Source organism: Volvox carteri (genome assembly GCF_000143455.1).
Source record: "Volvox carteri f. nagariensis unplaced genomic scaffold VOLCAscaffold_34, whole genome shotgun sequence".
In the NCBI taxonomy this organism is placed as follows: Eukaryota; Viridiplantae; Chlorophyta; class Chlorophyceae; order Chlamydomonadales; family Volvocaceae; genus Volvox; species Volvox carteri.
Window position 1 is genome coordinate 224964 of NW_003307577.1, and position 27344 is coordinate 252307.

The 27344-nt window shown below is 55.3% G+C and overlaps 3 protein-coding genes across 3 annotated transcripts; 1 reads left to right on the forward strand and 2 right to left on the reverse strand.

The window, feature by feature from the left end:
* Positions 1-1637: 1637 nt before the first annotated feature.
* Positions 1638-10629, reverse strand: VOLCADRAFT_105807 (uncharacterized protein; the record flags this gene model as incomplete). The annotated part of the gene is made up of 17 exons (XM_002953138.1): positions 1638-1927; positions 2145-2213; positions 2493-2562; positions 2943-3055; positions 3472-3539; positions 3919-4176; positions 4391-4494; positions 4721-4848; positions 5200-5264; positions 5673-5829; positions 6517-6584; positions 8284-8350; positions 8658-8843; positions 9352-9420; positions 9796-9900; positions 10239-10298; positions 10441-10629. The coding sequence occupies 17 exons, from the start codon at positions 10627-10629 to the stop codon at positions 1775-1777; spliced, it is 1929 nt and encodes a 642-aa protein (XP_002953184.1). The 3' UTR covers positions 1638-1774.
* A 182-nt stretch (positions 10630-10811) lies between these two features.
* nuo17 (NADH:ubiquinone oxidoreductase 17 kDa subunit) lies at positions 10812-12093 on the forward strand. The gene is made up of 2 exons (XM_002953065.1): positions 10812-11144; positions 11296-12093. Exons 1-2 carry the CDS (start codon positions 10942-10944, stop codon positions 11618-11620), a joined length of 528 nt encoding a protein of 175 aa, XP_002953111.1. The 5' UTR covers positions 10812-10941; the 3' UTR covers positions 11621-12093.
* Positions 12094-14634: 2541 nt separating this feature from the next.
* On the reverse strand, positions 14635-27255 carry VOLCADRAFT_93857 (uncharacterized protein; the record flags this gene model as incomplete). Its single annotated transcript, XM_002953139.1, has 21 exons — positions 14635-14730; positions 14923-15056; positions 15564-15684; positions 15992-16087; positions 16585-16700; positions 17523-17633; positions 17830-17918; positions 18497-18591; positions 19292-19383; positions 19783-19853; positions 20536-20633; positions 21008-21393; positions 21867-22084; positions 22318-22327; positions 23403-23548; positions 23790-23879; positions 24255-24379; positions 25038-25844; positions 26246-26385; positions 26695-26924; positions 27209-27255. The coding sequence occupies 21 exons, from the start codon at positions 27253-27255 to the stop codon at positions 14635-14637; spliced, it is 3318 nt and encodes a 1105-aa protein (XP_002953185.1).
* Between the last annotated feature and the right edge of the window lie 89 nt (positions 27256-27344).

A 27344-nucleotide genomic window follows, 5' to 3' on the forward strand; every position in this document is an offset into this window, starting at 1 on the left:
GGACTGTGCGTCGACAGGAGAACGTGTCGCTCAAGGAGCTCGCAGGGGAGGCCCTCATCTTTCGAACCGCGGCAATTAACCTGCTCGATGTTGTTGCGCTGCACTTTTTAGGACAAAAGAATAATTTTATTCTGGATGTGAACTTTTAGGCATAAGTGGCCCCCTCGATGTATCGCTCATCAGCTAATTCGGCTGTAGCAGCTTGACACCGGGATCTTATACAGGTAACGAGAGCAGCGGAATTGCGAAGCGTGTAGGAAAAACGTGTGAACATTTCTGAAGTAACAACCAAGGAGGTGGTCTTGACCACCGAGTCAAAGGCCCCTCGGGGAACATGTGCGCCCATTATTCGACAACCACACGTGTGCGACGCGGTGCGCGGACATGACCCAAAATTGAATTGCCCAAGACGAACTCGCTCCACCGCTTTGCAGGTCCAAAAAAAGAAACAAGGGCTACGGCATATCCTTCCGCTCGGCCCCCTATTGTCCTCTTCACGCCATCAAGACTCTGTGGATGGGTGCCCGAGGGGAGACACCGTTGCAGCGCAGACGATACACTATTTGGCTCTAATTTAGGGCCCACGCGCCTTCAAGCATCAAATGAGAGTCAAGCGGGCACGGCGCGTGCCCAGAAAAAGTCTCCAACAAGGCGCCGGTGGGAACAATGGGAACCCGAATGCCCAAAACCTGAGGACATAGCCGTACGACTACCACAACAAATACTGTATTGATATCATTTAGTTGGATGCGGACAACAGCCCTTCCCATATACACTGCAGCACTGCATATGATCGAGATCGCAACCTTAGGATGTTCTCCAATCAGAATCTTCTTTTCCAGCGTCAACTAAACAAAGTCGCATCCAACTCGCAACACGTAAGAAGACGCAGTCCCCAACAATTCCGCGCCTCCTTCGTAGGAAAATTCCGTTCGTCTTTTCAACACCCAGAGTCCCCACCTAATCTACACCTCCCGACGCCGCGCACCTCGAACACATATATGTGTTCCGGAAACAACCGACCAAGGCAAGTGGGAAAGCAGCTAGAGCGTGGCTGTGCCTTAGGTTCACGCAGTGAGGCCGCCGCACCCACTAGCGCCGCCCCCTACAAAGCGTTACGTTAAATAAAACGACGTGGGGTGCAACCGCAACGTGGGAGCCCCTCCACAGCTCCTACCACGATGCGCCTACCATGACGTACTTATTACCCTTACACGCCCCTTCACACATACGACGCATATGACATCACATTCTCAGCCTTCCGGTTGCCCCCCTTGTCGTCAAGGGACCACAACGGCGGAAGGAAAGCACATATCGTGGAGTACGTGATGCGTGCCATAACGCGGCCGGAGGAGTTGGTACTTTCAGGGGTTTACTTCACGCGTGGGGAAACAGGAGCACACATGCTCGTTTTCCTTACCGACAGCACCAGCAATACCACCATCACCACCGCCGTTGCTGCCCGACTGTCTCACTGCTTCAAGCGGTACTGCGGACGTTTCTACGGCTAACGCTCCAAGGACACGGTTAGCTGAAGGACACGGTTAGCTGGGGGCACGGAGGAAAGGTTCATAACGACGACGACCAGCAGCAGGCCGCGGGCGAGGAGGATAAGAGTGAGAACCCGGTGGGGGACGACATAAGGGGGGGGAGACATAGAGAATAATACTCCGTCTCTGCGTCCCCCTTCCCCTCCTGCCACTTTCTGTTCAGACCGCCCAACCGACCGCCCAACAAAAGCCAATCAAACCCCCAGAGTTCAAGGTACAGCGGCTCAGTGGTACAGCTCCGCGCCTCGTCGCTTGAACTCGTCGCTCATGGTCTTCATGCCCTCCTGGGCTGCGGCGATCAGGTCTGCATCACCCAGGTCGCCCACTGAGGATTCGGTGTGCGCAGCTGCCTCGTTCTGGGCGAGAGTACGCAGCTCCTGTAGCGTCCAGCCGAGGAAGGAGAACGGGAGGGCGACGTGAGGGAGGAGGGGAGAGGGCCCGCAGAGGAGAGCGCCCCATCAGGAAATATTTCGGAACTCCTTCATTGCTGAACCCCTGGCGAGACGACCACTCCCTAGTGAGATTTAATACTCCAGGTCCCTCAGAGCATACATACAGACATACTCACACGCATGGACACTGCCGCCGGCTCACCTGGGTGATGTTCATGGAGCAGAACTTGGGACCGCACATGGAGCAGAAGTGAGCTGTCTTAGCGGGCTCCTGGAGTGCGAGCGAGCCAGAGCCGTTTCAGTTTATCAGTTTATCAGGACCACCAGCAAGTCTCTCCCTTTATCGGGATCCTCATCACAACTCTTATCTATCAGGGCCGTCATCATCCTATCTTATCTGAACCACTTTTCCTTCCATTCAGGTGGACGAACTCACACAGACAGACAAACAGACAGGCAAATAGACAGACAGACAAACAGGCAAACAGACAGACAAACAGACAGGCAAACAGACAGACAAACAGACAGACGTAGAGATAAACACGCTTACCTGCGGCAATGTGGCGTCGTGGTAGGCGCGGGCAGTCACCGGGTCCAGCGACAGTGCGAACTGGTCGTACCTGTGCCGTATGATCGCACACAAGAGCAGAAAGCGGGAAGCACTTTTAAGTTGCCCCGCTTGCGACAGTCCCACTTCTTCACATACGAGAATCCAAATGCGGCTGCACAGTGAGGTGAAAGGTCACAAGGGTCCTGGGTACGGTAGCCGAAACGATTCCATAGCATCATACCCCTCTACCCTTGCTTCTGTCCAGCAACACACACACACACCGGGGCCCCCCGCTACAACTGCGATACCCAGCCAGCCCGCCAGCACCCCACCACAAGCTTCTCACGCCGAATCCCTACAGCAACAATCTTCCCCACTGGTCCAACATCTCCCGCCAAGCCCCTCTTGCCACCCGGCCCCGGTTCCTCCCGCTCTCCCGACGTTACCCACCAGCGGAACTCAAATCGCGCCTTCGACAGCTCAGCGTCCCAGGCGGCAGCGGCGGGGTGGCCCTTAGCCAGGTCGGCAGCGTGGGCGGCGATCTTGTAGGCAATAACACCGGCCTGGGGGTTGGGTGGATTCCCGGGAGGGCATCAAATACAGTGAGGAATGGGGGGTTCAGCTGCCGAGGTGGAATAGGAGGTGGTGGGGGTGCGGGTGGGCACGGTCGGGCAGCTTAGGATGATGGCACTACATGGGAGGAGCTGTGGGAGGGAGGAGCTCTCCGAACCTTTGCGCCGAAACGTCTGCACTACTCCGATCGGTGCCCCAGCTGTGGCCCCCAGACCGCCGTCAGGGCCACATGTGGGCAACAGGTGCAGGAAGAGACAGGAGAGAAAGAGGAAGAGGGGTGCCCAGACCAGACCAGCCCACTCCAGGCAGCCACAGGTGTGTAGTCATCCCCACAAGGGAGCTCCGTGCCAGTGGCTGGCTGGCAGGCATGCTCCGTGAGCGTGTGGTATTGAGCTGCCGTACTGACCTTGACGTCATCGCGGTTGGGCAGCCCCAGGTGCTCCTTAGGCGTCACGTAGCACAGCAGAGCGGTACCTGGAGGGGGGTCAAGGGGGGGTCAAGGGTGGTTGGGAGCCGCGCCATGGCGTCAAAGATGCGCCCAGCAAAGGGGCTAGCTCGGCGCACAGGGACCAAAACAATAAGACGGCGCATGATTTCGTGAAATGTACGACAACAGCAGCAGCAGCTAAACGGAAGGGCGGCGCAAGTACCTCAAATATTCTTCTTCCTCCTCGTGTCGTCCTGGTCCCCACCATCCATCCACCATCTCACCACCGTTTCACCCAATGAACAGAACGCATTCACAGACAGCCTAGTTCCCCGGCGCCTCTCCCCACCTCTTCCCAACTAATCGGGCCCCACTAACTCCGTCACCTTCCCATTGGGCCAGTCCGTCCGTCAGTCAGCTACTCACCCAGCGCGCCAATGGTGGCGGCGCCAATGGCCGAGGTGATGTGGTCGTACCCGGGTGCGATGTCGGTAGCCAGCGGACCCAGCGTGTAGAAGGGCGCCTCGGAGCACCACTCGAGCTGCTTGGCCATGTTCTCCGGGATCTTGTTCAGCGGCACGTGGCCGGGGCCCTCGTTCATGACCTGCACGTTCTTCTCCCAGGCACGGCGAGTCAGATCGCCCTGGGTCTTCAGCTCGGCAAACTGGGCGGCGTCGTTGGCGTCTGTACGGCGAGGAACCAATGGGTGTTGTTTTTGGGGGAGGTTGGTTAGGTAGTTAAGAAAGGGGTTTGGACAAGTGGCCTTGGTGTCGTGGTGTGTGGTATTGGTGGGGGAAATGAGAGGGTTGGTAATAATGAGGGTGGAGGTTAATTAAGCAAAGGACGTAAGTACAGACAGACAGGAATGCGGACAGGAGGGCAACCCGGAACGGCTCACCGGCGATGCAACCCGGGCGCAGACCGTCACCAATGGACAACGTAATGTCGTACTTGGCGCAGATGTCCAGAATCTCATCCCAGTGCTCGTACGCGAAATTCTCCCTAAGATAGGGCAGCCGCGGTTGGTACACGTGAAGGGTGACGGAGAGTGCGAGAGCACGAAAGCGAGTGGAGGGATAAGCAAAGGGAATACTTAAAGAATTATGACCCCTGGTACTGCAGCAATTACGAGCAATACGGCGAAAGCGGCAATTCTCAAGCGGCCCTTTCAGCTCCCTCCTCCTCACTCCCCTTTCCTCCCCCTCCCTTCCACCCCAAAAATCCTCACTTGTGCTCCATCAGACACAGCTTGGCATGAATGGAGCCCCCTCGCGACACGATACCGGTGACCCGGTTGGCTGTCAGGGGCACATGGCGCAGCAACACACCCGCGTGGATGGTCCAGTAGTCGACACCCTGACCAGCACGAGGAGGCGAGGGGGTGAAGGGAGGAGGAAGGGGCGGGAGGATTGGGGAGAGGCGGGGAGCAAGGCGAGTGGGCTTGAGGGAGAGGGGCGGAGAGTTTCGGGCATTGTCTAGTCTATTCCCCCACCGCCCACCCCACCCTATCTCATGATATCCCAGACCACAGACGAGCAGGATATTCCATTCTTTGACATCCTCCGTCAACGATGCCCCCCCTTCCTCCCTGCCCCTTACCCTGAGACACCAGTAGCTTCACCTCGTCCCGGCCCTTTCCTTACCTTAAACTCCCTGCAACTTAGGACACATTACACACACTTCCCCCTCCTACCCTTCAACACACACCTGCTCTGCCTGGTCCAGCAGCACCTGACGGAACAGCTCCCAAGTGATGCCCTCCACACGTCCATCTGGGCAGCCGATAGGGTGGGGAAACCGGGGGGTAATCATCACTGAGTGCAAGGGGGACCAGGGCGGGTCTACTGCCGACGCACGTCCAAAGCACACCAGTTGCCGCTGCTGCTGGTGCTGCTGGTGCTGCTGGTGCTGCTGCCCCGAGGACTCCGAAGCAGTGTGTGTGTTTGTGCGTGTGTGTGATTGCGGGAGGTGCAAGGAAAAGGGGCCCCGCACCTATGGCGGAAGGATGGCGAAGGTGTGGAAGCTCCAACATAACCACCCTCATCCCCAACCTACCCCACGTAAACAGTTAGTCCCCTGCATCGTGTCCTACACACCATACTGCCCCAGCTTAACCAACAAAACCCCATCATCTTCTACCCCGGCGGTCACCCCTCCCTTCCAGTCCCCCCCCCACGCACCCGCCCTCTCCAGCGCCTCGTAGATGGGCACGGTGCCCACCGGCACGGGGCTGTTGCGCATCACCCACTCGCGAGTCTCGTAGATGTTGTGACCCGTGGACAGGTCCATGACCGTGTCCGCACCCCAAATGGTGCTCCACTGCAGCTTCTCAACCTCCTGTGGGGATGTGCGTGTGGGGGTGGGGGTGTAGGGGATGGGGGAGAGGTGAGCGAGGAGCCGGCGGGGATAAGCAATTCACAAAAACGAGCTCTAAAACATGGATTGTGGACTGTTAGTGGCCCACACCGGAAGGGGTTTGCATGGGGGAACTGAGTGGCGGGTTGAAGTGAAATGCATGCGAGTGAGGTGCAGCGTACCCACCGTTGCGGAATTCCCCACCACCCTGTAGAAATAAATAGTCAGGGGTGATACCAGTGGTGGTAGCGGTGTGTAGAGGACCAGCCCCCCAACGACGGCGACGACAACGACCATCACCACAAAAAACCACCACTACAACGCCCGCTCCAGCCCCGTGACCAGACCAGAACTTAGATCAGCAGATACACCTCCGCATCACATGGACAGCCCCATCACAACCACGTCCCACTTGCAGCGCCTAATCCTGGCCCCAAAACCACCACCAACACCCCAGGAGACCGCCCCGAGAGGAATCCCCCTAACGGACCCCGTGGTCCACCTCGTCACCTTTCTTCCAAAGCCACAAACCTCAACTGCCCGGACAACACCCCGAGTCTCTTCACACACTCCACGAAACACAACCTTCCCAATGCGACCCCTCTGTGAACGTCCCCCGGTCCCCCCCCCCAGAGGACCGCAGCTTCATGAAGGAGGGCCCACACGCACCTCCTCGATGGAGCTGGTGACTGCCGAGTTGCCGAAGTTGGCGTTGACCTTGGTCAGGAAGTTGCGGCCTGCGGGGACAGATCCCGAGCCAAGCCATGCCGCCAGCATGTGCACACAAGTATATTCACACACGCACACACACAAAGACAAAGCCGCGCAATGATGTCGGAGGGCCAAGGCGGAGCACAGCACCGCGACAGTGGCGGTGGAGGCAACCCAGGCACACGACAGGGGGAGGAGGAGAGGAACAGGAGCGGGCAGTTAAGAACAAGGATGGGATTCAGGAAGAGCGAGGGGAAGATGAACAAGTCGGATTGATGCCTCTCCGCATCCTTCAAGGCAATAACCCACGAGGACCCGTCCTGTCTTTCCTGTCTTATTCATTACCGTATCAGCATTTATTAATCAGCACTCCTACTGCAACCCCATATCTTAGAAGCTATATATCTGGAAGCCACGCGGCCAAGCAGTCCCTGGTCGCCCTCACAAGCGTCATCGAACCAAGAAGAAGAAGGCGCAGGCGTGCCCAGGGCAGTTGCGCAACCTCATGTTTTGATAAGATGTGCTTCATCGTATCGCCACCAGCCGCCCCTCCGTCGCTGCTCATTTCCCTGGTTCAGCTGGTGGCGGGTTACGCTGGTGACTGACCTGGAATTCAAGTTTGTGTTTTACTTCAGAATTTAAGATATTTTGTTTGGCTACTTCAAAGTGATTAAACGATTTTTCTAGCGTATTAAGCTTGCAAACATGGCTGCTGCTGGAAAGAAAGTCTCCGTCTAACTTGTTGCGGTATCAGATATATATCCTGCGACGTCGATTCTTTGTGTGTGCCGATGCTGCCACTGTCGCCACCTGCAGCTGCGAAGTGCCTACTGCACCCTAGTCAGGGGGCCTCTAGTCTTCCTCAAAGTGCCCGGCGCTGCACTTCCGTCACAATGCCCCCACCCCGAAAAGTGCACCGCCATGCAGCTCCCTAAAACGCCCAAAATACACATGCACTACCACGTCTATCTCGCCTTAAGGGTTACGCCCTTGTAGCTATCGTGCCGCTATCGTGCGAGTGTTTAGTTGCGAAATGTCCCTGGAACGCGTTCGTCCGTTCAACCGCGACGTGAGGGTCAACCGGACTCAGCTGCGGGCTGCCCCGGGGCCCCCCCGCCCCCACGTGTCTCGCGAGTAATGTGCTTCCAGGGGTACACTCCGCCACGGCCGCCGCCGTCCGCCGCGACCCAAAAATAGGTTTCGCCGTACACAGCGCCAGCCGTGGGAGCAGCGGGGCCATGGCGGGAAAAGGGCGGGGGGAAAACACACAAAACACATGCGACACGCCCGGCACCCCACGGGTCCGCTTCCTGACGCAGGTCCTAACCTGGTCCAGTAATGAGGGTGTGTTCTCAGCTCGGACAGGTCGCCGCCGCCGTACATGTGCTGTACAGCAGCGGCGGGCCTGCTCCGCGCACCCCTAGGGCCCCGAGTAGTCCGTGGCATCCGCTGGTTAGCGAAGTGGTAGCGGAAACGGTTAAAAGCACAATTCCCCCATTTTGGTGAAAAAAGAAATTTTCACCTTTTCTATTTTGTTCCGGGCGCCCAGGTGGAAAGAAAAAAGTACAACAAACAAAGATAACGGATTCAGCGACTATCTGGGCAGCAATCACAACAAGTACGAATGGGATAAGATCAGAACTGCGCCCTCCAAATGAACTTCCAGTCACCTTTTCAGCACCAAAACCGCCTTCACGCGGGTCTACTTCACTGCTCTCTACTCACCGATGACGCATGGCTCCAGCTCCATATGGCGCTTGTTGGCCGGGATGATGGCGCGACCCCGAGCGACCTGCGTGTAAAAGCAAGGAGGAAATATCTTCCTTGTTGGATGGTTGATATCTCGCAGCCGCGGCTGCTCCCAAAAGCGAAGCAAACTCAAGCATGCAAGCGTGGCTTGCCGTTCATACACACAGAACCGCACACAGCACCCCATTTCTACCAATAGGAAAAAAGAAAGGCACAACAAACCACAATCAAAACCAATCATGCGGAAGCAACCCATATTCCACTATCTGGAGGGGGCCTGGACGCTTCGCTCGCTTCATTTCATTATAAAGGAGGCTGGTCCCCACCCACCCACCCATCCGTCGACCCACCTCGGAGCGCACGTACTCGGGGTCCAGTCCCTCGCGCGCGGCCGCAAATGCCATCTCCTCGCTGATGATGCCCGCCCGGGCCAGCGCCATCTGGGTCACACCGGCCTTAGCGGTGATGCCCTTGGCCTCACGCCGGGCAATCCAGGGCTGACGAAGCTTGGGCAGGCCCTGGCGGGGATCGGCCACCTGCAGCAACAGCAGCAGTGGCGCCCATCACCACCGACACACCATGGCCACAATGTGAAAAGACCTCGTTTGCACGATTTGTCATCAGGGACAATATTTTCAGGTCAGATATATTCGCTACTGACCTGCGAATGTATCTTAGTTCATTAGTGGTGTAATAGGTGCATAACATGGAATATTACACCTATACAACAGCAGCAGGTGGTACACCTATATTACACCGTAAGGTGGTGTTCATGAATGCTGGGACAAGCAATAAGGCGAAGCGGCGCAGGTGAGTGGCGCATAATGACAGGCAGGGCCGATGTGCGGGTGGTGTGGGGGCCCTGAGTTCTCCCCGCAGCATCGTGGCCCATCGTGGGGCCCAAATGTGTATTCGCATGACACACCGGGGTTGCGGATATGCGCACGTGCATCTGTGCACTTGGACTGTTTACAAAGTCGTACACATGCCAGCGGCCTAAGCACGCGGTCCCGGGTTGAAGCCTCCCCTTTATGAAACACACACCCGAGGGCCGCTGGTGTCGTACACGTCGAAGTCGGTTCCGTTGCTCAGGTGGATACGGCGGAAGGGTACCTGCAGCGACAGGAGCATAAACACCAGAAATTGAAATGACGTCCAGTTCTTGGATGTGGGCGAAGACGAGGGCCAGTTATGGCAAAAATTAAGACACTAGTTGGGAGGGGAGAGATAAGACGGGTTCATTGCTGCGAGCGCCATCCGGTATGCGACTGGATCGCCCAAGATCAACGCCCATCCCGCCCCGGCCGTGCTACAACTCCCATGTTTGCGCAACTGTTTTACAAGCCGCGACACACACACACACACAACCCGGCACTTTCTACTTCGAGTGACGGATTCCTCGGATGGAACCAGGCGTGCGGGAGTTTGCAGGACATGTGGATGGCGCGAAGACGTGCAGTACTGCAATTGAGCAGGCTGCGAACCAACCTGCAGCGTGACCTCATCGTCGTACTGGACGGCCTTGTACATCTTCTCGCTGTCAGGGAAACAGTCCTCGATGGTCGGGGCTTGCCTGAAAGTCAAGTCGTCGTTCTGTGCGGCCGAAAGCAAGGAGGTAAGGGCGGATAGTCGGACACAAAACAGGGCTGGTTCAACAGCTATGCAACATGCATGGCGACTAAATAGTATCATAATGTCATGCAGCGCGCCGCTCAACTCAGGTAGCTCAGGTATCCCAGCCGCCGAGCAAACTTGACAACACGATCAAACCCGAAAGGACGCAGAAACAACCAAAGAAATGAACGTATAATCAACATGTACAGTGGGGGCAAGGCAAATTACCAAGGGGTCCAAGGAAGGTCACCGGCTGAAGTTGAGAGCGTTATAACGGCGTCTTCGGTCCCGGAAGGTAGCATCGGCACGTAACACACCTTCTGGGGACGATTCACAGATTGCCTGGGCGATGAAGCAAGGGCCTTCAACTCCTCGAACTGTTAGCGAATTGCGAAGCCGGAAGTGAGCAAAGCATCGCCTCTGGTGACACATCAAAACTTAATAAAACTGAATTTAATATGCTACAGTAAACTGGAGCCGAAATCTTATGCTAGGGCAGGTGTTCCGACGCCGACATACCGCATTCCCCTTCTGCAGCCGAGCGAACTCCGAAGCTGCGTCTGCATCAGACTCGGCCGGTGCTGGAGGTGCGCTCACAGCCTCGGCACGCACACGCAAGATAATAGAGCGGCTACGGACTGCAGCGGTGCGGGCCTTGCCGGCCGGCCGTGCCGTCAAGCTGTCGCGAACACGGGTGCACAGCTGCATAATGACCGGATTTCGTTAAGGATGGAATAAGAACGTAACCACCTTTAGTAGCAATTACATATTTGAAAGGGTTGGAGGAACAAGTAGGCAACGCGCACAAGACCGTACTGATGGACGAGCAATCGGCAAAAGGACGTGCACACTAGGCTCTATTGTCCATCTCTGACACTTGATAGGATAAGCTGCAGCTGTAGGACACACAGGATAGAGCCCCTGCTCGTTAAGCCCCTGGTAAAGCGGGGTACAGGCCACAGTTAGAAGCTTTTTATAGAAACTGAAGGCAACTTGCACCCCTTGCACTCAACCTAAAGCATGTCAAACCTATTGCGTGGACTAGCTCGCCGAGCAGGCGCACAGCTCCTTCGGAACCCCCGGACTCGAGGTGGCGGAGGTGAATATCCAGGGGGCAGCTTTTGGTCTGAGGGAACGCAGACAGGGCACAATGGATTCCTGTTTGGCGAGCTGCCTCCGGCGCCTGGGCAAATGCGCAAGGCATTGTGGTGGGAGCCCTGGTGGTAAGCTGAGTTCAACTGGTTAGGCCACCTTGATATTGTCTGCCTTACAACATAGCATGTTGTTTTCGTATGACGGATTTGTTTGGTTGTCCCGGCATGCACCTCTCCCTTTCAGCATAACAAAGCTGCTGTGCTTGCTTGAAAATACCAGGTACATTGGATATGGTGGGACAGCCGTGGGCATTTTCCTGATCTACAATGCAAAGCCGCTGGAGGCCTTCGACATCAAGTATTGGGCCAATCCGCGAGCAGCTGAGGAGCTGGAGGTGGAGATGCGGATGCTAGACAAGCTGAATGAACGTCCCGAATTGAAGGACCGCCTTGTGGCTGTCTGCAAGGACCTGAACTTAATTGAAGAGGAGGCGTATGACCTTGTGCTGATGCGCAACGAGTACAAGGTTCAGCTTGGGCTGCACACTGGACGCGTACCGGAGGAGTTGAAAGCCATTTATGATGAGCTAGAGGCTAAGGAATGACCAGCCTGGGACTGGGGAGTAGGACTGCCAGAGTGGCCGTAGTGCCAAACAGCATGGGTTGTGTGTTTGATACCACGCTTTGACAGCGCTGGAGATGTAGCGACGCTTTTTGAAGGGGGAACAAGGTGAGGGGCCTATCGGTGTTTGCCGTGGTTCGGTGGGGTTGCTAAAGTGGCTAACGAACGCTGTTCCCCCAAGGGAAATGCAGCCGCAAGAGCGCTACGATGAAGTCCGCGAATGTACATTTGCAGCTCCTGGCTTACGTTCGAGACTTAGGGTAACATTTATGTGTTATTTGTGGAAGGGACTGGCTGGGAAACCATGTGCCTGGAGAACGCGTGCTGACGTTTTACTAGTGGGTTCGCTGCGTTGCGAGGTGAAGTCTGAACGTTTGGCCTTCGTTGGTAAAGCACACACGTTTGTTCATTATTAAGCTGGCATTTGGATTAAGCTGTACCATGAAGGTATTCCTTACAGCTTCCTGAACGGATTCCCGAGTTGCACACATGCTCCCAACGGCCAGTGCACGGCACCCTCCTACTACTATGGTTGGTTGAAAGGCGGCACGCGACAGCATCGCAATTGAGCACCATGTGAAAAGAAGCCGCCCGGAAAAGGGCTAGGTATTGGCGAATTTGTAGGCCAAACCCCTAATGTGCAATCCCCCTAGTGAGATGCATTATAGATGCGTATCATCGGTGCTATCCGCATTCGAATGCTGTGTACGGCGAAAAGAGGTACGAAGGTTTATCAAGGATCGTGCATCGTAGCCTAGAAAATCCCAGGCAAGCAGAGTCACTCCCTGGCCCAGCACTCCTTAAGGGAAGGCGGTAAGAAATACTTACATCCCTAACGGAATGTCAAGCAGGGGGTTCGGCCCAGCCGACCTAACATACATTGCCGTACGCACCTGGTACTTCGTGATGTAGCCTCAAAAAGCCAGCATTCGACTCCACATCTATCGACTAGTTATTACGCTGTACCGAAGGCCAAAAGGAAAATCGTGTGGCTCCGAACCCACCCACCCATCCACCGGGTGCCTTAAGGCCAATTACAAAGAACAAGCTAAAAAGTGATTGGGAATCTGGATCTCTCAGAATGGAATATCTGTAACAAATGGGATATTTGCCAGACGACCTTCCCCCAGAGAGCACCAGGGCCCAGGGAGCAGGAAGAAAAAATGTAGCCAACCGCGGTCACACTCGGACGCCCCTTAAAGCATTCTACCACCCCAAGAACCCCAAAATACTGACGGGCCGGAGGGTTCTCTGTGAATAGGATATCCTTTGACAGCATGGACCGGTTCAGCGAATTATAACGCATTTGCTGATGCTGAGGGAGCTGGCGTTCATCATGGGAGAGCCCCTGCTGGCGTTCATAGACTTCTGAATCAGAAGCCTGTTGTTTGTTGGGGATGTCCCGTATCGTCGAACAGGATACTGCGAAGGACCTGCGGCAGTGACACATGGACCCATGCATTGATGGAAAGCCTCATTTGCATGACGCATACTGCTGGGTGGTTGGTGCGCCCTCCTTTCCAAATGCGGCTTAATTTTCGTTCCGTTCACACCGTATGCTCGTACATCTGCATTTTTCCGAACGCTTACAGCACATGTGCGCGCGTAAAATGCTGCTTTGAAGGATCTAGACATTCCGACGCCGAGACGCCGCCGCCGCTCCCAACCTTCGTACGGGCATGCGCCTAAAAATGCCCTCACCATGCAGTCGTGTTTTTAAGGCCATTTCTTGATTCGCCAACAAGACAACTTCAGATCTTCACAGACCACGTATACCAACCACTGCGAAAATGGGACTTCCAACTACGTAACCGGATATCTGCTGGTGTGCTATATCTTAGTCAGCAACAACAAACCAGTTCACCCCCAGGCGACCTGCGCAGACACTGACTTAACGCCGGTCCGCAAATGCAGGTCCGTTGTGAGGCTCTCCAGCCAGCTATCCCTACAACCGTCACGCCCCTTCAACGACAATCCAACTACGCGTCGACAACACAGAGCAATATTTGCCGCCCAACTGAATCAACGAAGCGCGCGCTGCCGCACATATACAAAAATACCGCCCCCTCAGTACCTCCTTCCTTAACATTCAGGGGAGGACTTCCCTGTTATTACCCATGCATCGGCCTGCTGTCCTCAATAAACAGTACTTCGCTTCAATTTATATCGTTACGCAACGCGGACTCTCACCCGCGAAAGTCCAAACGCGCGCAAACATACCAACCGCACGTATCCCATGCATCGCTGAGGACACACACGCAACGATGCGTCTCTGTAGGGGTGAAGCTAACATCGACACACACGCAACCAGGTAGGCAGCCATTGCTCGAGGCCCTTACTCGAAGCGTAGCTTGTTACCAGGCAGGTGTTTGCCGTACACAGGACACGACGACATGGACGTCCTGGTGGCGTAATGAAGATGGCATAATCTACAAGACTCACCAATGCCTACGAATGAAAAAACACATGTCCTCTTGGTCCGTTGGACTGTATAAATGAATAATCGCTGCGTATATATTAAACGTGCCCCACACTCAAGCTCCAACGGTTCTCGTAAAGCGGCTGCCCTGTGGCAGCTTTATCCCCTCTGATGGATGTCTGTTAATTGTGGGGGGAGAGACATGCTACTGGCCGATACGGTCAGTATGTCAGTATACTATGTTTATGCCCCATCCCCCCACCGGGAACCTTAGGTAGCTCATAGAGGGCGTATAGGCGGTCAACCTACGCCCATGCATCCTGCGTGGCTTTCCCGACACAACCGCATTTGTTCTATTTCCCCATGAAAGGGAGAGATGCGATTATCTGCTCCCGAAGAATTAGTAAGGCGGGGCTAAGCGGCCCGGCCACACATAGATATAAATCGGCTCACCTAAGAGCCATCCTGCACTGATGGGAAAGCGTCCTTGTGCGTTACCTGGCATCGATTTTGGTCGATCGCGCACCTACCAACCCACAAGTGAATGACCACGTAAGGCGCTGCAGTCACGGCTGCGGTCACGGGTGCTGCAACGTCGCGGGTGTGGCGTCAACCAATGCGGCTTGCGCTTGCGGGCACGATAGGGCGGTTGTGAAGGCTGCGGTTATGAGGTACTGTGTTCGTGGGCGATATGGATGCGTATGGGGGTATTTAGTTAATGATGCTTAAGGTTGATTTGCAGCGATTCTCATCCGGGTGCGGGGCGAAGTGGCGGGGCCGCTTGCCGGGTTCGCTTCACCCCAAGCTGTCTGCACAACGCGAGGCCCCTGCTGCTGCTGCTGCTGCTGCTGCTGCTGCTGCGCGACTTGCGCCTGGGGCGCGACCCTGCCGTTCTTGATGCGCGAATAAATGACCAAGGCGACCAGTACGGCGACGATTGCCAATATCGCAACACCGACAATGACGCCAATTGCGATCCACTTGTAGGAACTGGTGGAAGCTGGCGCCGAGGGAACGGGAGATGATGATGGCGGACAGTACGCCGCGCCTTGGGCGCTGCCGGAGCAGACTGGCGGAGGATGCAATATGGTAGGGGGGCATGCACACGGCTCAAGGAGAATCCAGCGTGACGGGGTGCTTAAGCGACAGGAAGGTAACGGGAAGGGATGGAGTCTACCTCCCTTGGAAACACTCGTGCAGGCTGTAGCGCCTTCGGCATGCTGCGCCGCACTTATCTAACTTCGCCAGCACACGGCTAAGCAATACCTAAACCGACGTAACTCGCCCATCATCCTCAACGGAGCCCACCTCAACTCGTTCATTATCCTTAGTGATGACGGCAAGAAAACAGAACATGCTCAAAACCAAAGAACGAACTGCACCATGTGCGACTGCAAATGAGCTGTCATTACATACTGTCAGCACATACACATAAATACTGTCAGCACGCGCATCGCGATGTCACATGGGAACACCGCCATTATGCACGCAGGGGTGCATGACTTACATGCCGAGGGCTGCAGGACATTCACATCCGAGCTGGACTGGGTGACGCTGCCCCAGCGGGAAGCGAAGCCGATGCTGACTGTGAAGCTCAGAGCGCTTGCGGCTTGAGCGACACTGTTGATCTGCAGGACATGGACATGCAAAACAGGAACGTCAGTAACCTGCTTGGGATTTGGCCGCAATGACTGAAGAGAAAGCAACAACCTGTACACCATGAACCAGCAGAACCGAGGTTGCGTCCTGGTCAACAGCGCATCTCCATCAAAAGCTGGAGCAGTACATTTTGCATACATCGCTACCAGAGGCCCGACACGTCCGCACAGGTTACCGCAGTAGTAACCGCACCCCAATTATGGTGCGGTACCCGGGCAGCCAATGCGGCCTCGGCATGGCATTATCATTACCTGGATACAGGCAATAGCCATTCACCTGTTCAATGGTGGCGCCAGTTGGGAATGCAACACTGTAGTACGCGAGGATGGATCCACACGCCATGCCAGTGATTTTGACGTAGCTCAAGGGAACCTGTAGGTATGTCGCCAAGGTGAGATGTACAGGTGGGAGGGAATAGGTTTATGCCAGTTAGTGCGCTCGTATCAAAACGCACCCCAAGTATCAATACCCCGCTCGCGGCATTGTGCGGTCAACAAGAAACCTTACAGAGCGCATATTCCGCTGGAATGGTGGAGAGACCATTTGCAAGCCTGACGGCCTTGTTTGAAGCTGCGTGCTTTGGGGCCCTAACAGCCGCAACCAAAGCCATTCAGCAGTCAGTTTGCGGACTCCGATATGGCTCCTGAGTCGCTTCCGTAATAACCTGATGCTTCTGAGACCTAGCTACAAGGCAAGCTTGCGCTGGACATCGTAAAGCTCTCTGGCCACGTTCCCTGCAGCCCATAGCATCAGACGCGCGTCGGCTTGTGGAAGCTATGACAGGGGTGCGCATCTTAACGAAGAAGAATGAATGGCAGAGTTGGTCACCTTTCTCTTCAGGACTATTAAGCAGCAGCAAGCATGCAGACCTGAAGCGTCTGCGACAGCTCCGCAAGTAGGTTGCTCTGAAGTGCCGATCCGTTGGTGCTTAGAAGAGCGCAGCTGGCGTTGATGGTGATTCGGCCGGTGATGGTCGCAATCGGTCCTGCGGAGTCGGGGGTGTATGTATGTATGTATGTATGTATGTATGTATGTATGTATGTATGTATGTATGTATGTATGTATGTATGTATGTATGTATGTATGTTGTTACAGGGTGGTTAACTTCGCCAGCGGCCCCCTTTCCCGGGGCAGTCCCTGCTCTCCCCTGCTAGAGGGGCACCCTAATCCGTCACCCCATCCGACTTCAGAATGTATTCGTTGGGTTCGGCAACTCACCACCAGCATCCAACCAAATCTAGCGGATCAACGGCGCATCAACTTAGTTCCTGGTCAGCTCGCAAGTTGATATTATCACGTCCTACACCGTCCATAAGATGGGGGGCCACCTCCCATTTCATCACTCCTCAAACACCCGAGGAGCCGGCAGGCGGATTTGAACCCGGGTCGACTGGGTCGACTGGGAGCAGAAGTCAGGCCTTAACCTCTGCCAGCCGCCTGCCTGTATGTATGTATGTATGTATGTATGTATGTATGTATGTATGTATGTATGTATGTATGTATGTATGTATGTATGTATGTATGTATGTATGTATGTATGTATGTATGTATGTATGTATGTATGTATGTATGTATGTATGTATGTATGTATGTATGTATGTATGTATGTATGTATGTATGTATGTATGTATGTATAAGATGTACAGGGATTACCAGAGGCTAAACAAAACAAAACGCGTGCAAAATTCGAAATGGGGCTCCTAGCGCCCCCAGCGCACTATAAGACAAGGGGCCCATACAATATGGACAACATAGCGGCATGCGTGCAGGCCAGGCCACAACTCGTCGCAAGCGCCTTCTGCCTCACCATCAGTTGGCGTAGGCGGCCCGGGTGGCGGCCTGGGACGCAGGTCCGGTGGAGGAAGCGGTGGGCGCGGTGGACGTGGCGGAACACGAGTCGAGCTGAAATAGACGCGGCCTGCAGGCAGCCAGACAATGAGCAATTCGAAGGTGTTCTGATTGACGCGTTTTATTCAATGCGACAGCAGATAACAGCATATACAACGGCGCTGTCTGTTATCTGGGCTGTATCCGGCCTGCACGTGCACCACGCAGCTGTCCCAGGTCCGCAGCCCTGCTCCATCACCGGGCACGGACAACGAATCCATACCCACCTCCGCAATACGATTCGTTGAGGCCGGGAAGGCAGTTTTGGTAGGATTGGTTGTTACTGAAGCTGGGGCAGCTGGAGCTGACCTGGCACCTGCGATGCGGTGAGAAGGGGTGCGGAGAGGAGACAGGAGCCATGTCACCCTCAGGATGGGACGGTGGCGAGGTGACCCGCCATCATGCTGTATGAAACACTGTATGAAGATGCTTGCATGGAAAGATGTACTGCACATGAAACGAAGCTTGAGAAGACTCCTTAAGCTTGTTCCAGGTGCCCTTCTTATCGCGCCGTGCATACATGGCTAACTTTGCTACAACTTCTGCGAGGACGCCAGTTAGCAGCAGCCGCAGCAGTAGCAGGTGACGCAGTATGCGAGCTTGCAGCGAGGCAGGCCACAAAGGTGGAAATACCATAGTGCCATCTCCCGCGATGCAGATGCACGGGCATGCGGAGGCGGCTTCAAGGCGGTGATATTAACATAACAGTCGGTCCCATGCAAGACACGTACTACTACAGTATGTGCCTTGTGCCAGCATGGGGATGCCGCAGAGCCAGGCAAGACACACCGACACCTCGACAGGTTCGTCAGCCGGCATCAGGGGTAATCCTTTCCCTTCCGTCGGAGCTTCGACTGAACTAAATGTGACCAATCCATTCATTTCATGGCGCACCATAAGTTCTCGCTTCCGTCCGGTGACGCACAGTAGCTGTAAAAGGCACCTTGGTAGTTCCAGGTGCTCCGGCAAGCGCAGCCAGTGCGGGATTTCTGCGTTTTCGGAACACCAGTAAGCAAGGGCTTTACTGGTGTTCACTCCAGGAACCGCATCATGGTGGCAGAGTGATGTGCCATCGGGGCATTAAATTCGCACTCAGCCAGCAGGGAGCTGTTTATGTATGCACCTGAGCAGGCCATGGCATGCAGGGAATTGTATACAACAGGCGAGGGCACTGTGCCGCACACGCAAGGGCTCCCGTCAGGCACGCGCACACGGGCCCGGTGGCGGACAGACAGACGGACGGACAAACCTGACAAAAGTGAATATCCACGTGGTGATGACAAAGATTGAGACATTTGGTTGCGGCCGTACGCCGGGAAGCAAGCAAGTAAGCAAGTAAACGAGCAGGCAAGGCCGCTTGGGCCAGGGGATATGGAACCGCGGGGACGTGCTTGGTTCGGGGAGAGGCAATAGGGCAACCATCATGCATCAGTTAAGCACATCATTCCATCGCAAATCCATGCGCTTTCGCGATCCCGAAGTCCTTCGGTGCCCTGCGCGGTATGAGTCCTTCCACAGAGCGTTACTGGATCTCACACATTCCCCTTCCCCGACCCTTTCGGTGATTCCGTTTGTGGCGCCGTTCGAGTCCTTCCGAGAACATAACATGTAAACCATGCAGGGGACAAAGCGAGCGATGCGCGCCAACAGTTCAGTCCTATTCCTGTTGTACGCAGGAATTTGCCGCACCATGCACTCTGACGGAACGGAACGCGGCGGCGGCGGTGGCGGCATCGGCGGTGGCGACGGCGGGCGGGGCGGCGGTGGTGGCGGTAACCTCGCTGGTGATGCAGGGGGCCGCTTGCATATACGTGGAGTGCCTACACCGCACGGCATTAAGCGTTGACGCAGGCTTATGTGTACAACATGATGATGAAGGCGTGGTATGGCCATGCCATGCCAAGCCAGGTTTGGCGACGCTTTGGCCGCTGAACAAGTGAACTGACCACGGTGCACAACGGAGCATGACCCTCACAAGATGTGGAGTGTGGCATGGCATGCAGTGGTTAATAAATAATGCATAAATATCTCATGGTCGAGCTGCTAGGGAGAACGAGGTCACGGTAGGCCCAAAATACTCAATTCGAGCTGTAAAGGAAAATGCGGTCACATATCAGATGCATGCGCGCAGATTTAGGCCAAGGGTCACCGCACTGTTGGGCGGAGCCACTGGTCCTTACCTGCACAGGGGAGGATGCATTGCCACTGGGAGGTACAGTCCGCGCACGTAATCGGGTCCGCAACCTCACACCTGCGCGTCACAGCCAGTCAGGAGTCAACCACGTACACACACAGAAACGTGCCCATACAGACGTTTATTCTGGGCAAGCGATTTACTTGTGACGCTCGCAGCAGCAGCAGCAGCAGCAGTGAAGTGCTTCAGGCATAGTTCCTTTTTCAAGTAAGCCATGATCCCCGCTAAAGTCGTGGTACATGCATACGGTACGTGCATATACACGCGTTCATCACGTAACGCCATGCTCTTCACACGTATTAAGCGAGCCCTGGGCCCCACGCCGGCTCGCGAGGGGGAGTCGTTGGTGGTAGAGGTGTCTTAAGAGGTGCCATGGCTGCGCTTTGCTAACTCCCCTAGCCCTTGATCGACGGCCGTGCATGCGCCGCCGCCTCAGAAGTGCAGGGCAGGGGGCGACTCTGGTTTATTAGTGGCAACCATTCCCAAGCCCACTGCATCTACGTGTGGTCGGATGAATCACGGATACGGTGAAATCCTAGGATGGCAGGACAACCTGGGCTATGGCTTAAATCGTATGCATTAGGCTACGCAGTAGTGGTGCTAAAGGGCGTCTCCTACTCTGCACGGTTGCTGACACGGTGGTCTTTCTACTTGTCAAGGGCCCCCGACGGCCCCCTGCTGCGACAGACGACAGCACCTTAAGCAGCATTTATAAGAGCCAGGGAGCGCGGTGACTCACGTTAGGGTGTTGTTGGTTCCCGTGCGGTCGCAGTAGAAGTAGGTGTTGCCGCCAAGCTGCCATTCGCTCTTACAGGGGCAGGCGCTCTTGGCAGTGGACTACAGCCGCATCACCGGAGGGAAAAGCAAGCTCGTGTTAACACGTGACGTGAAAGCGCAGCAGTTAAAGGAAGTGGGATGTGCACATAAGACGCGCGCATGCGTGGGGATGACGCCCGCCCCTTCTCCTCCAGTTTCGTCATTCTTTCCATGCAAGCCATTATATTTCCTAGGATAAAGCAAGGGGAAAGGTGTCGTTTGAGCTCGCGAGACAGACAAATTCCGCGTTGCTGTACACTCCCGTATGTAATGTCCTCTCTTTGTTTTAGGGGAGGGGAGACATCTTCATACAGCAGCAGCGGGCGTGGATTACTAAGCCGTGCTACTTGCTTTGCGCCAAGCGCATGCCTCCATGCATTCGAGCACTCACTCACCCTACACGTGTTGTTCACAACCACCGGAGGCGGCGACCGCTGGGGTGGTGGAGGCGCGGCGTTCTGTGCATAGTACTGGCCCCAAGCGTACAACAGGGGGTTCACCTCAGAGGTCATTAGCATGGCCCGCTGCACCTGCGCTGGCGTGAAATGGCCCAGAGCTGCGAAGCAGACGGGGGTGTTGTACGTCATGTAGTTGCCCAGCTCGTCGTACCCCGGCAAAGCTGGACAACTGTCTGCCCAGGCGTTCATGTCGGATTCGGGAATGCCCAGCGTGCTGCTCCAACGAACGTATGCCGCGTCCCAGTCGCCGCCGTACTGCCCCCAGAAGAGCTCCATGCAGTAGGCCTGAGCCGTGGCGAAGAAGTTGCTGCTGCTAATGGGACCTGTAGGACAACAGCAGCGGGCGGGTTGCGACAGGTGTGCCTTAGCAAACTAGCGAGAGAAAGCGGAGAGGACATCTTACCCGGCACTCTTGCTACACAGCTGATACGGGGTCGTTACTGTCATGGCACTGAGCAGCACAATGGCTGCCTGGTAGTGCAATGCATGTGCGGTGTGAGGACATGCATGGCACGTTTGCGCCATAGCCTTAGCCCGATGATTCTTGACACATGGTTATCACTCAATTTGTTGAAGCACACGTCCACGGGGGCTCATAAGGCGCTTCGCCCCGGAACCACAAAGCGCCAATGCTGCGTGTTCCTCTCCAAAATCGTAAATCGCAAAACACACGCATCCCATCCCTGCACCACCCTTCACCACACGTTTGTGGGAGCATTCCTGCTTTTGTCAATCCTCCTTGGAGCCGAACGCTAAGGGGGGCCCCATGCTCCCATGCAAACCCCCCCGAGCTCACGCAGCGAGGCCGGGGTGTCGATCACGTCGTCACCATCAACACACTGCCCGAGGGCGCCATAGCTGTTTTGAAAGGGGTGTTGCAGACCCAGGTGGTGGAACAGCTCGTGTAGCAGGGTGTTGGGCCCGTCGTCATACGAAGTTATGGAGTTGGCACCGTCGAAGGAAAGGCTGTCCCAAGACACGAAGACATGGCCGGTGTACGGTTGGATATCCGAGCTGCGATGATGGGAAGGGTACGGAGGAAGGGATATGGCACGTATGTTAGACGTGGGTTGGGTTTGGTGCCAGCACATGCCCGGATACACATATGGGCAACGGAGGAAGGGGTATGACACGCAGGCGGCCACCCGCGAGTGCAACGCCCCTTGTAGCGCCTTGGATCCCCTTCAGGGTATCTAGGCAGTCAACCCAGCGAACTGCTAGGGCTAGCTCTCCCTACATACCCGTACCCAAGGGAGCCTGGTGGCACCCGGGCGGGAGCCCAGCAGGCTAAGTCAAAAAACACGTGTGGAAAAGCAGCCGCGGAAATAGCGGTATAAATAGCGGTATTTGTACAATAATATTTTTGTTTATTTATCCATATCGGATAGCCCTAGGCTACTGGCCCCCGGCCCCTTATGGTCCCTAGGTTACACCTTTTGAGAGTAACGCAACTCAGGAGGGTATAACACACACATATACATTCCCAGTTTCACGTTCGGGCTCGGCACTCTGTGTCGAGGTAAGGAAATTACTATCATCAAGCTATGTATGTCTCTCTATAATACACTCGTTGCACCGGTGTTTTCCTATGGAGCGCAATTTTGGGGACCTGACTTCATAAGTGTGAGTTTTGAAGGCCCTATGACTAATCCCATGGTCCAGGAGCAACGTGGAGTACATGGGATCTGTAGTTGGGCGGCGGAGCCCAACTATAGCTTCCCTATACCATGAACTGTCACAGAGGCCGCTCCAGTTCCATTGGACCAATCTTGTACTTAGATTTTGGAACTCCGTGGTTAAGAGGCCGGGAACGCTGTGTCATAATGCATTTGTCGCCGACCTGGAATTGGCACTCGGGGACGTTACCGAGTGCTGGATAAGCAAGGTACTAGCCTTTTTTACTAGCTTAGAAGCAGAACCCCCCACTAATACGCGCGGTGATGACCTCATAGCGCATTACGCCACCCTTAAATTGCCAGTTGAGAGCATCCTTAAGATATTTGCCAAGCGGCTTGATGCACGGTGGGAGCGCCCGAATACCTTGGGTGACCCCCGCGTCTTCCCCATAGGAATTACCGGAGCCAAGGCGTGTCGCTATATGAATTGGATGGGAGCGGCCCCGCCTAGGGGAGCGCGGCTCGATTGGTTGGAGCACACCAAAGTAGCCATCCCCCGGCGACTGCATCAAGTGCTCATGCGTTTTCGGTTAGGCTGTTGGGAGTTAGAGGTTAATCGGCCTAATGGGCGTAAGCACACCGCGTACACCTGCAGGCTTTGTGACTGTGGAGCGGTTTAAGACGAATTGCACGTTTTTGCTGAATGCCCCGCTTACAAGAGCATACGGGCGAGTACAATGGTGACCTCGTCTTTAGGGGACGCAGTATGCGCACCATTATGACTGAGGCGCCACCCCTGGCATTGCCCAGGTACCTCTTGGAAATCTGGGAGGCCAGGCACGTCGCGCTGAGGCGCTTCGGCCTGAAGGCGAACGAGGGAGGATGATGATGGCCTCCCGCGTACCCGCATCAATACCAATATAACGTCCATGGCCCCCCCGGCGTTTATGGACACACCCGCACTTGCGTGCGGAACTTGTAACTTGTAGCTATATCGTGGTTGCTGTTGCGACTGGCGGCAGCGGCTACGTGGCAAACCGAGCTGTGTTATGTCGCCGGAATGGACAAGGAGGCCGCCGGCATCGTGCTGCCACTTTCCTTACCCGCCAATGTAGGCGTATCCCAGCGGGACTCCCACTGTGGAGTCGCTCGCGATGAAGACGTTGACGCTGCGTGGGAAGTCCCAGACACTCCTACATGCCGCAGGTGGAGCAGAACAAAATACATCACAATATATTATTTTCACTGTTAGCACTCTTCATTTGACCCAGTTATGTGACGCTAAGAGTACAGGGCCCTGGACCCAAAATGGAGGTCCATGCAAAGCCACACATGGGTATGCCGCCGCCCGCTGGGTGAAACACAACTCCCGTCATCAATCACACGTGTCACGTTACGTTACTGTATGCACCCCAGCAAGACTAGGGTTGGAGGTTCCGCTAGGCAGGCAAACTGGCTGTCGCTGTGGTGACCGTACCAACAAAGCATCCCTACACAAGCCGAATCATCCCGCCTGTTAACGGCAGCCGAAGTACTTCCGTCTGGAAAATATGTCTCCCCACGCTTACGTAGACATAAAGGTAGCATTGCTGAAGCAGGAGGGACCGGTGCAATTTTGGAGGGGAACCTGGAGCCAGGTGGCTCGATCGCTCAGCAGCAGGTACGGGTAGGTTGCGGGGTCGTTGCGCACCTCCTGCGCACATGCAACACACACAGACACACACACAGACACACACACAGACACACACACACACACACAGACACACACACACACGCACACACAGGGAGGTTGCAATAGTGACAAAAGCAGAAAAGGTTATACACCAATGCGCGCAGCGTTGGCTGTGGGAAGCAAGTTTGCAGCTAGTTATTGCCAACACTGTCAGAGGATCTTCTGACGGGCACAGCCGAGTTCCTCTGTCCAGTGGTGACTGGCCGGGCGCACATCGCACCACCCAACGGGCTTGTCACTGCGCTGGATATGCGCACACGTGATATCCTATGATGAACCAGGAAGCTTTACACAGCTATCGCGAAGTCGACTTCTGTCTAGCGGCCGCGGCACCGTGAAGTAACAACATACTGGTAACAATCCTACATACCCCACAGACACACGCCTGGGTTCGTCTATCCCTCTCCTAAGACCCCCCGCGCGCCGCTTTTAAGCGATTAACGATCATGCTTTGCCGCATGTGCACTCCGCATCGACCGACGCACAGCAGCAAGGAATGTTGGAAATCCACTGCGGCCTATCCTATCGTGTGACAGTCATCCATAGGCACGGCACGGCAACGCAGGTCACGTACAGCAGCAAAACTCTAAACGCTTTACCACACCACACCGTACCTTACCTTGACAAAGAACTGGACGCTCGAAGGTTTGGCCATGATATTGGTGACCTGGACCATCCGTTGGACGTACTGCAACGACTGGTCGTACCTTGCCGGTCCGATACTCCGACCATCCTGATACAGCATGATGTGGAAGACCAGCGGGACCATCAGCTGCGACATCTTCCCCGGCGGCAATAGCACAAAGTTGGCAGGTGGGAGGGAGTAGAAGAAGTTGGACGGCAATGTAGCGGCGCTCCGCCGGTGGAAACGATGGGTGCTTTCGTCGCCGTGCGCAACGATGTCATCATCATTATTATTGAGAATATCGTCATTATCAGAGATCATAATGCCGCGGGAGGAGCTGCCATCGGCATCAGCGGTGTCGAGCTCCGAAGCAATATGCAGCTGCGGGTTGATGTAACCACCAGTCCGTTGTTCTAACAGCGCCCTGCGACGTTCATCCACGTCGGGATGGTCTGGAGCCCAGCGGGCCGAGTGCATCTCCCCTGCCAAGCCCTGTATCAGCGGCAGGTCCGCGTGCAGTCTTTGCAGGGCTGTGGATATGTTTGGCACCGCGGATGCGAAGTCCGCCGCTGGCAGGCCGCAGCTGGCATTGAGCTGGGAGGCCGTATCGCCAAGGCTGTTATTTGGCAGCAGTGCCTCCGCCACCCTCGCCGCCAGCTTGAGCGGGGTAGTCCGCGACATGTCGGGCCACGCGGCGGAGGCCAGAGGCTGCCCGGGGACCTCCTGCAGCCGCAGGGGGATGTTGTCCCGGACCCAGGAAAAGGCAGCTCCGAGGGAGGTGTACAGATCGTAGTGACAGGACTGCAAGGGGGGGAAGCAATACGCGGCAAACAGGGTTCTCATTACCGTTAATATTACAATTTGAAGCGGCAGCAGTCACCCTGGCTGTTCATTGTGCAACTTGCTGAAAATCCTTTGGTAACTAACTTTACTAAAGGGTTTTGCATAGGCTCAACGCGGACAATCGGTAAATGGGCAGTTTCACTTCGGCAGTACCTGCGGCTGTTTACATGGCGTGATGCGCAAGATGCCGGCGTGACCTGTCATAACCCATAGAGAACCACCTAAGAAGCCTACAGGGTGGTGTAGGCTGTCAGACACCCAGCCATTAATGATACCGTAATAACCACCATATAGTCCATGGCCTCCCGGCTTTGACGGACAACCCCGCACTCGTGCGGCACTTGTAATAACCACCGCACCTGCAGCTCGGTTGTTCCGTACAGCTTCAGAGATAAGTCGTACAGTTGTCTGGTCAGGGTGGAGCTGCAGCGCCCAGGCTGGGACGTGTACAGTCGCAGCAATGTGGGCGTCAGGTACGGCAAAAGCGCGTTGGATGAGCCTGCGGTGCGTAGGTATGCCAAGTGGTGAAGTGCCAGAGTCTTAGAAAGTCCTTAGGTAAACATGCAGGGTTCATTCTTGCCACAACACCAGCGGCCGAAATAAAGAGACCCAAATGGATATACATAGCAACGTACATAGCAATGTAGCAAACAGGTTCGGCAAATGAAAAGCAAAAATGGAAAGCACAGTGGCTGGCACAAGCTGTCTGTCAAGGCTATGCATGCTCGGCCAGGTCTTTGGATTTGCTATGCAGTCACACGAGGTATGCAGTCGATTGCCTCAGCAAACCTGACTTAACCAGACATACCAGGGGCTTCAGAAAGAGGCCTCGCGGCAGCAAAGAGGAGATAGGCAATGGCCGACACCTGACTAGCTTGTTCGTACAGTCGCTGTACATCCTCGCTGCCAGCGTTGATGGGATCCTTAAGGGCCAAGAACGGCCGGCTGTCCGCTTCCGGGACGACCTTGATGTCTGCCCAAGGCCAAAGTGCAGGTATTAGAAATATGTGGACTATGGAAAGTAGCAGTTCATGTGGGCTGCCGTGGGTTGGGGCCGCAAGGGCCAGAAGGTGCGCTACACGGCCCAGCGCCTGGTTACACTGCAGCAAACTTACCATCAGGGCTCAATCCATCAGCTTGCTTTAAGCGCCGTGACGCGCCTTGTCTGTGAGCTGACGCGGTCACAATGAGAAGGCATGACAGAAAGCTGAAAAATCGTCCGGCAGCCGCCGAATCTCTTATGCATGTCGCATACATGTAAGTCCCTAGTATGCAAGAAGCTGGCCTGTGATATGCAGCTTCTAGTGACCTACACCCCTTACTTCGAGCCGTTACGGTGGGAAACGTAGACGTCTGTTTCTATGTACATTATGGAAAACATAAGTTGCATAAGTTAGAGCTTGAGTCAGATGTATCCGCCTGCTGATACATGGACAAGATGGCCTGGCGTATCAGGCT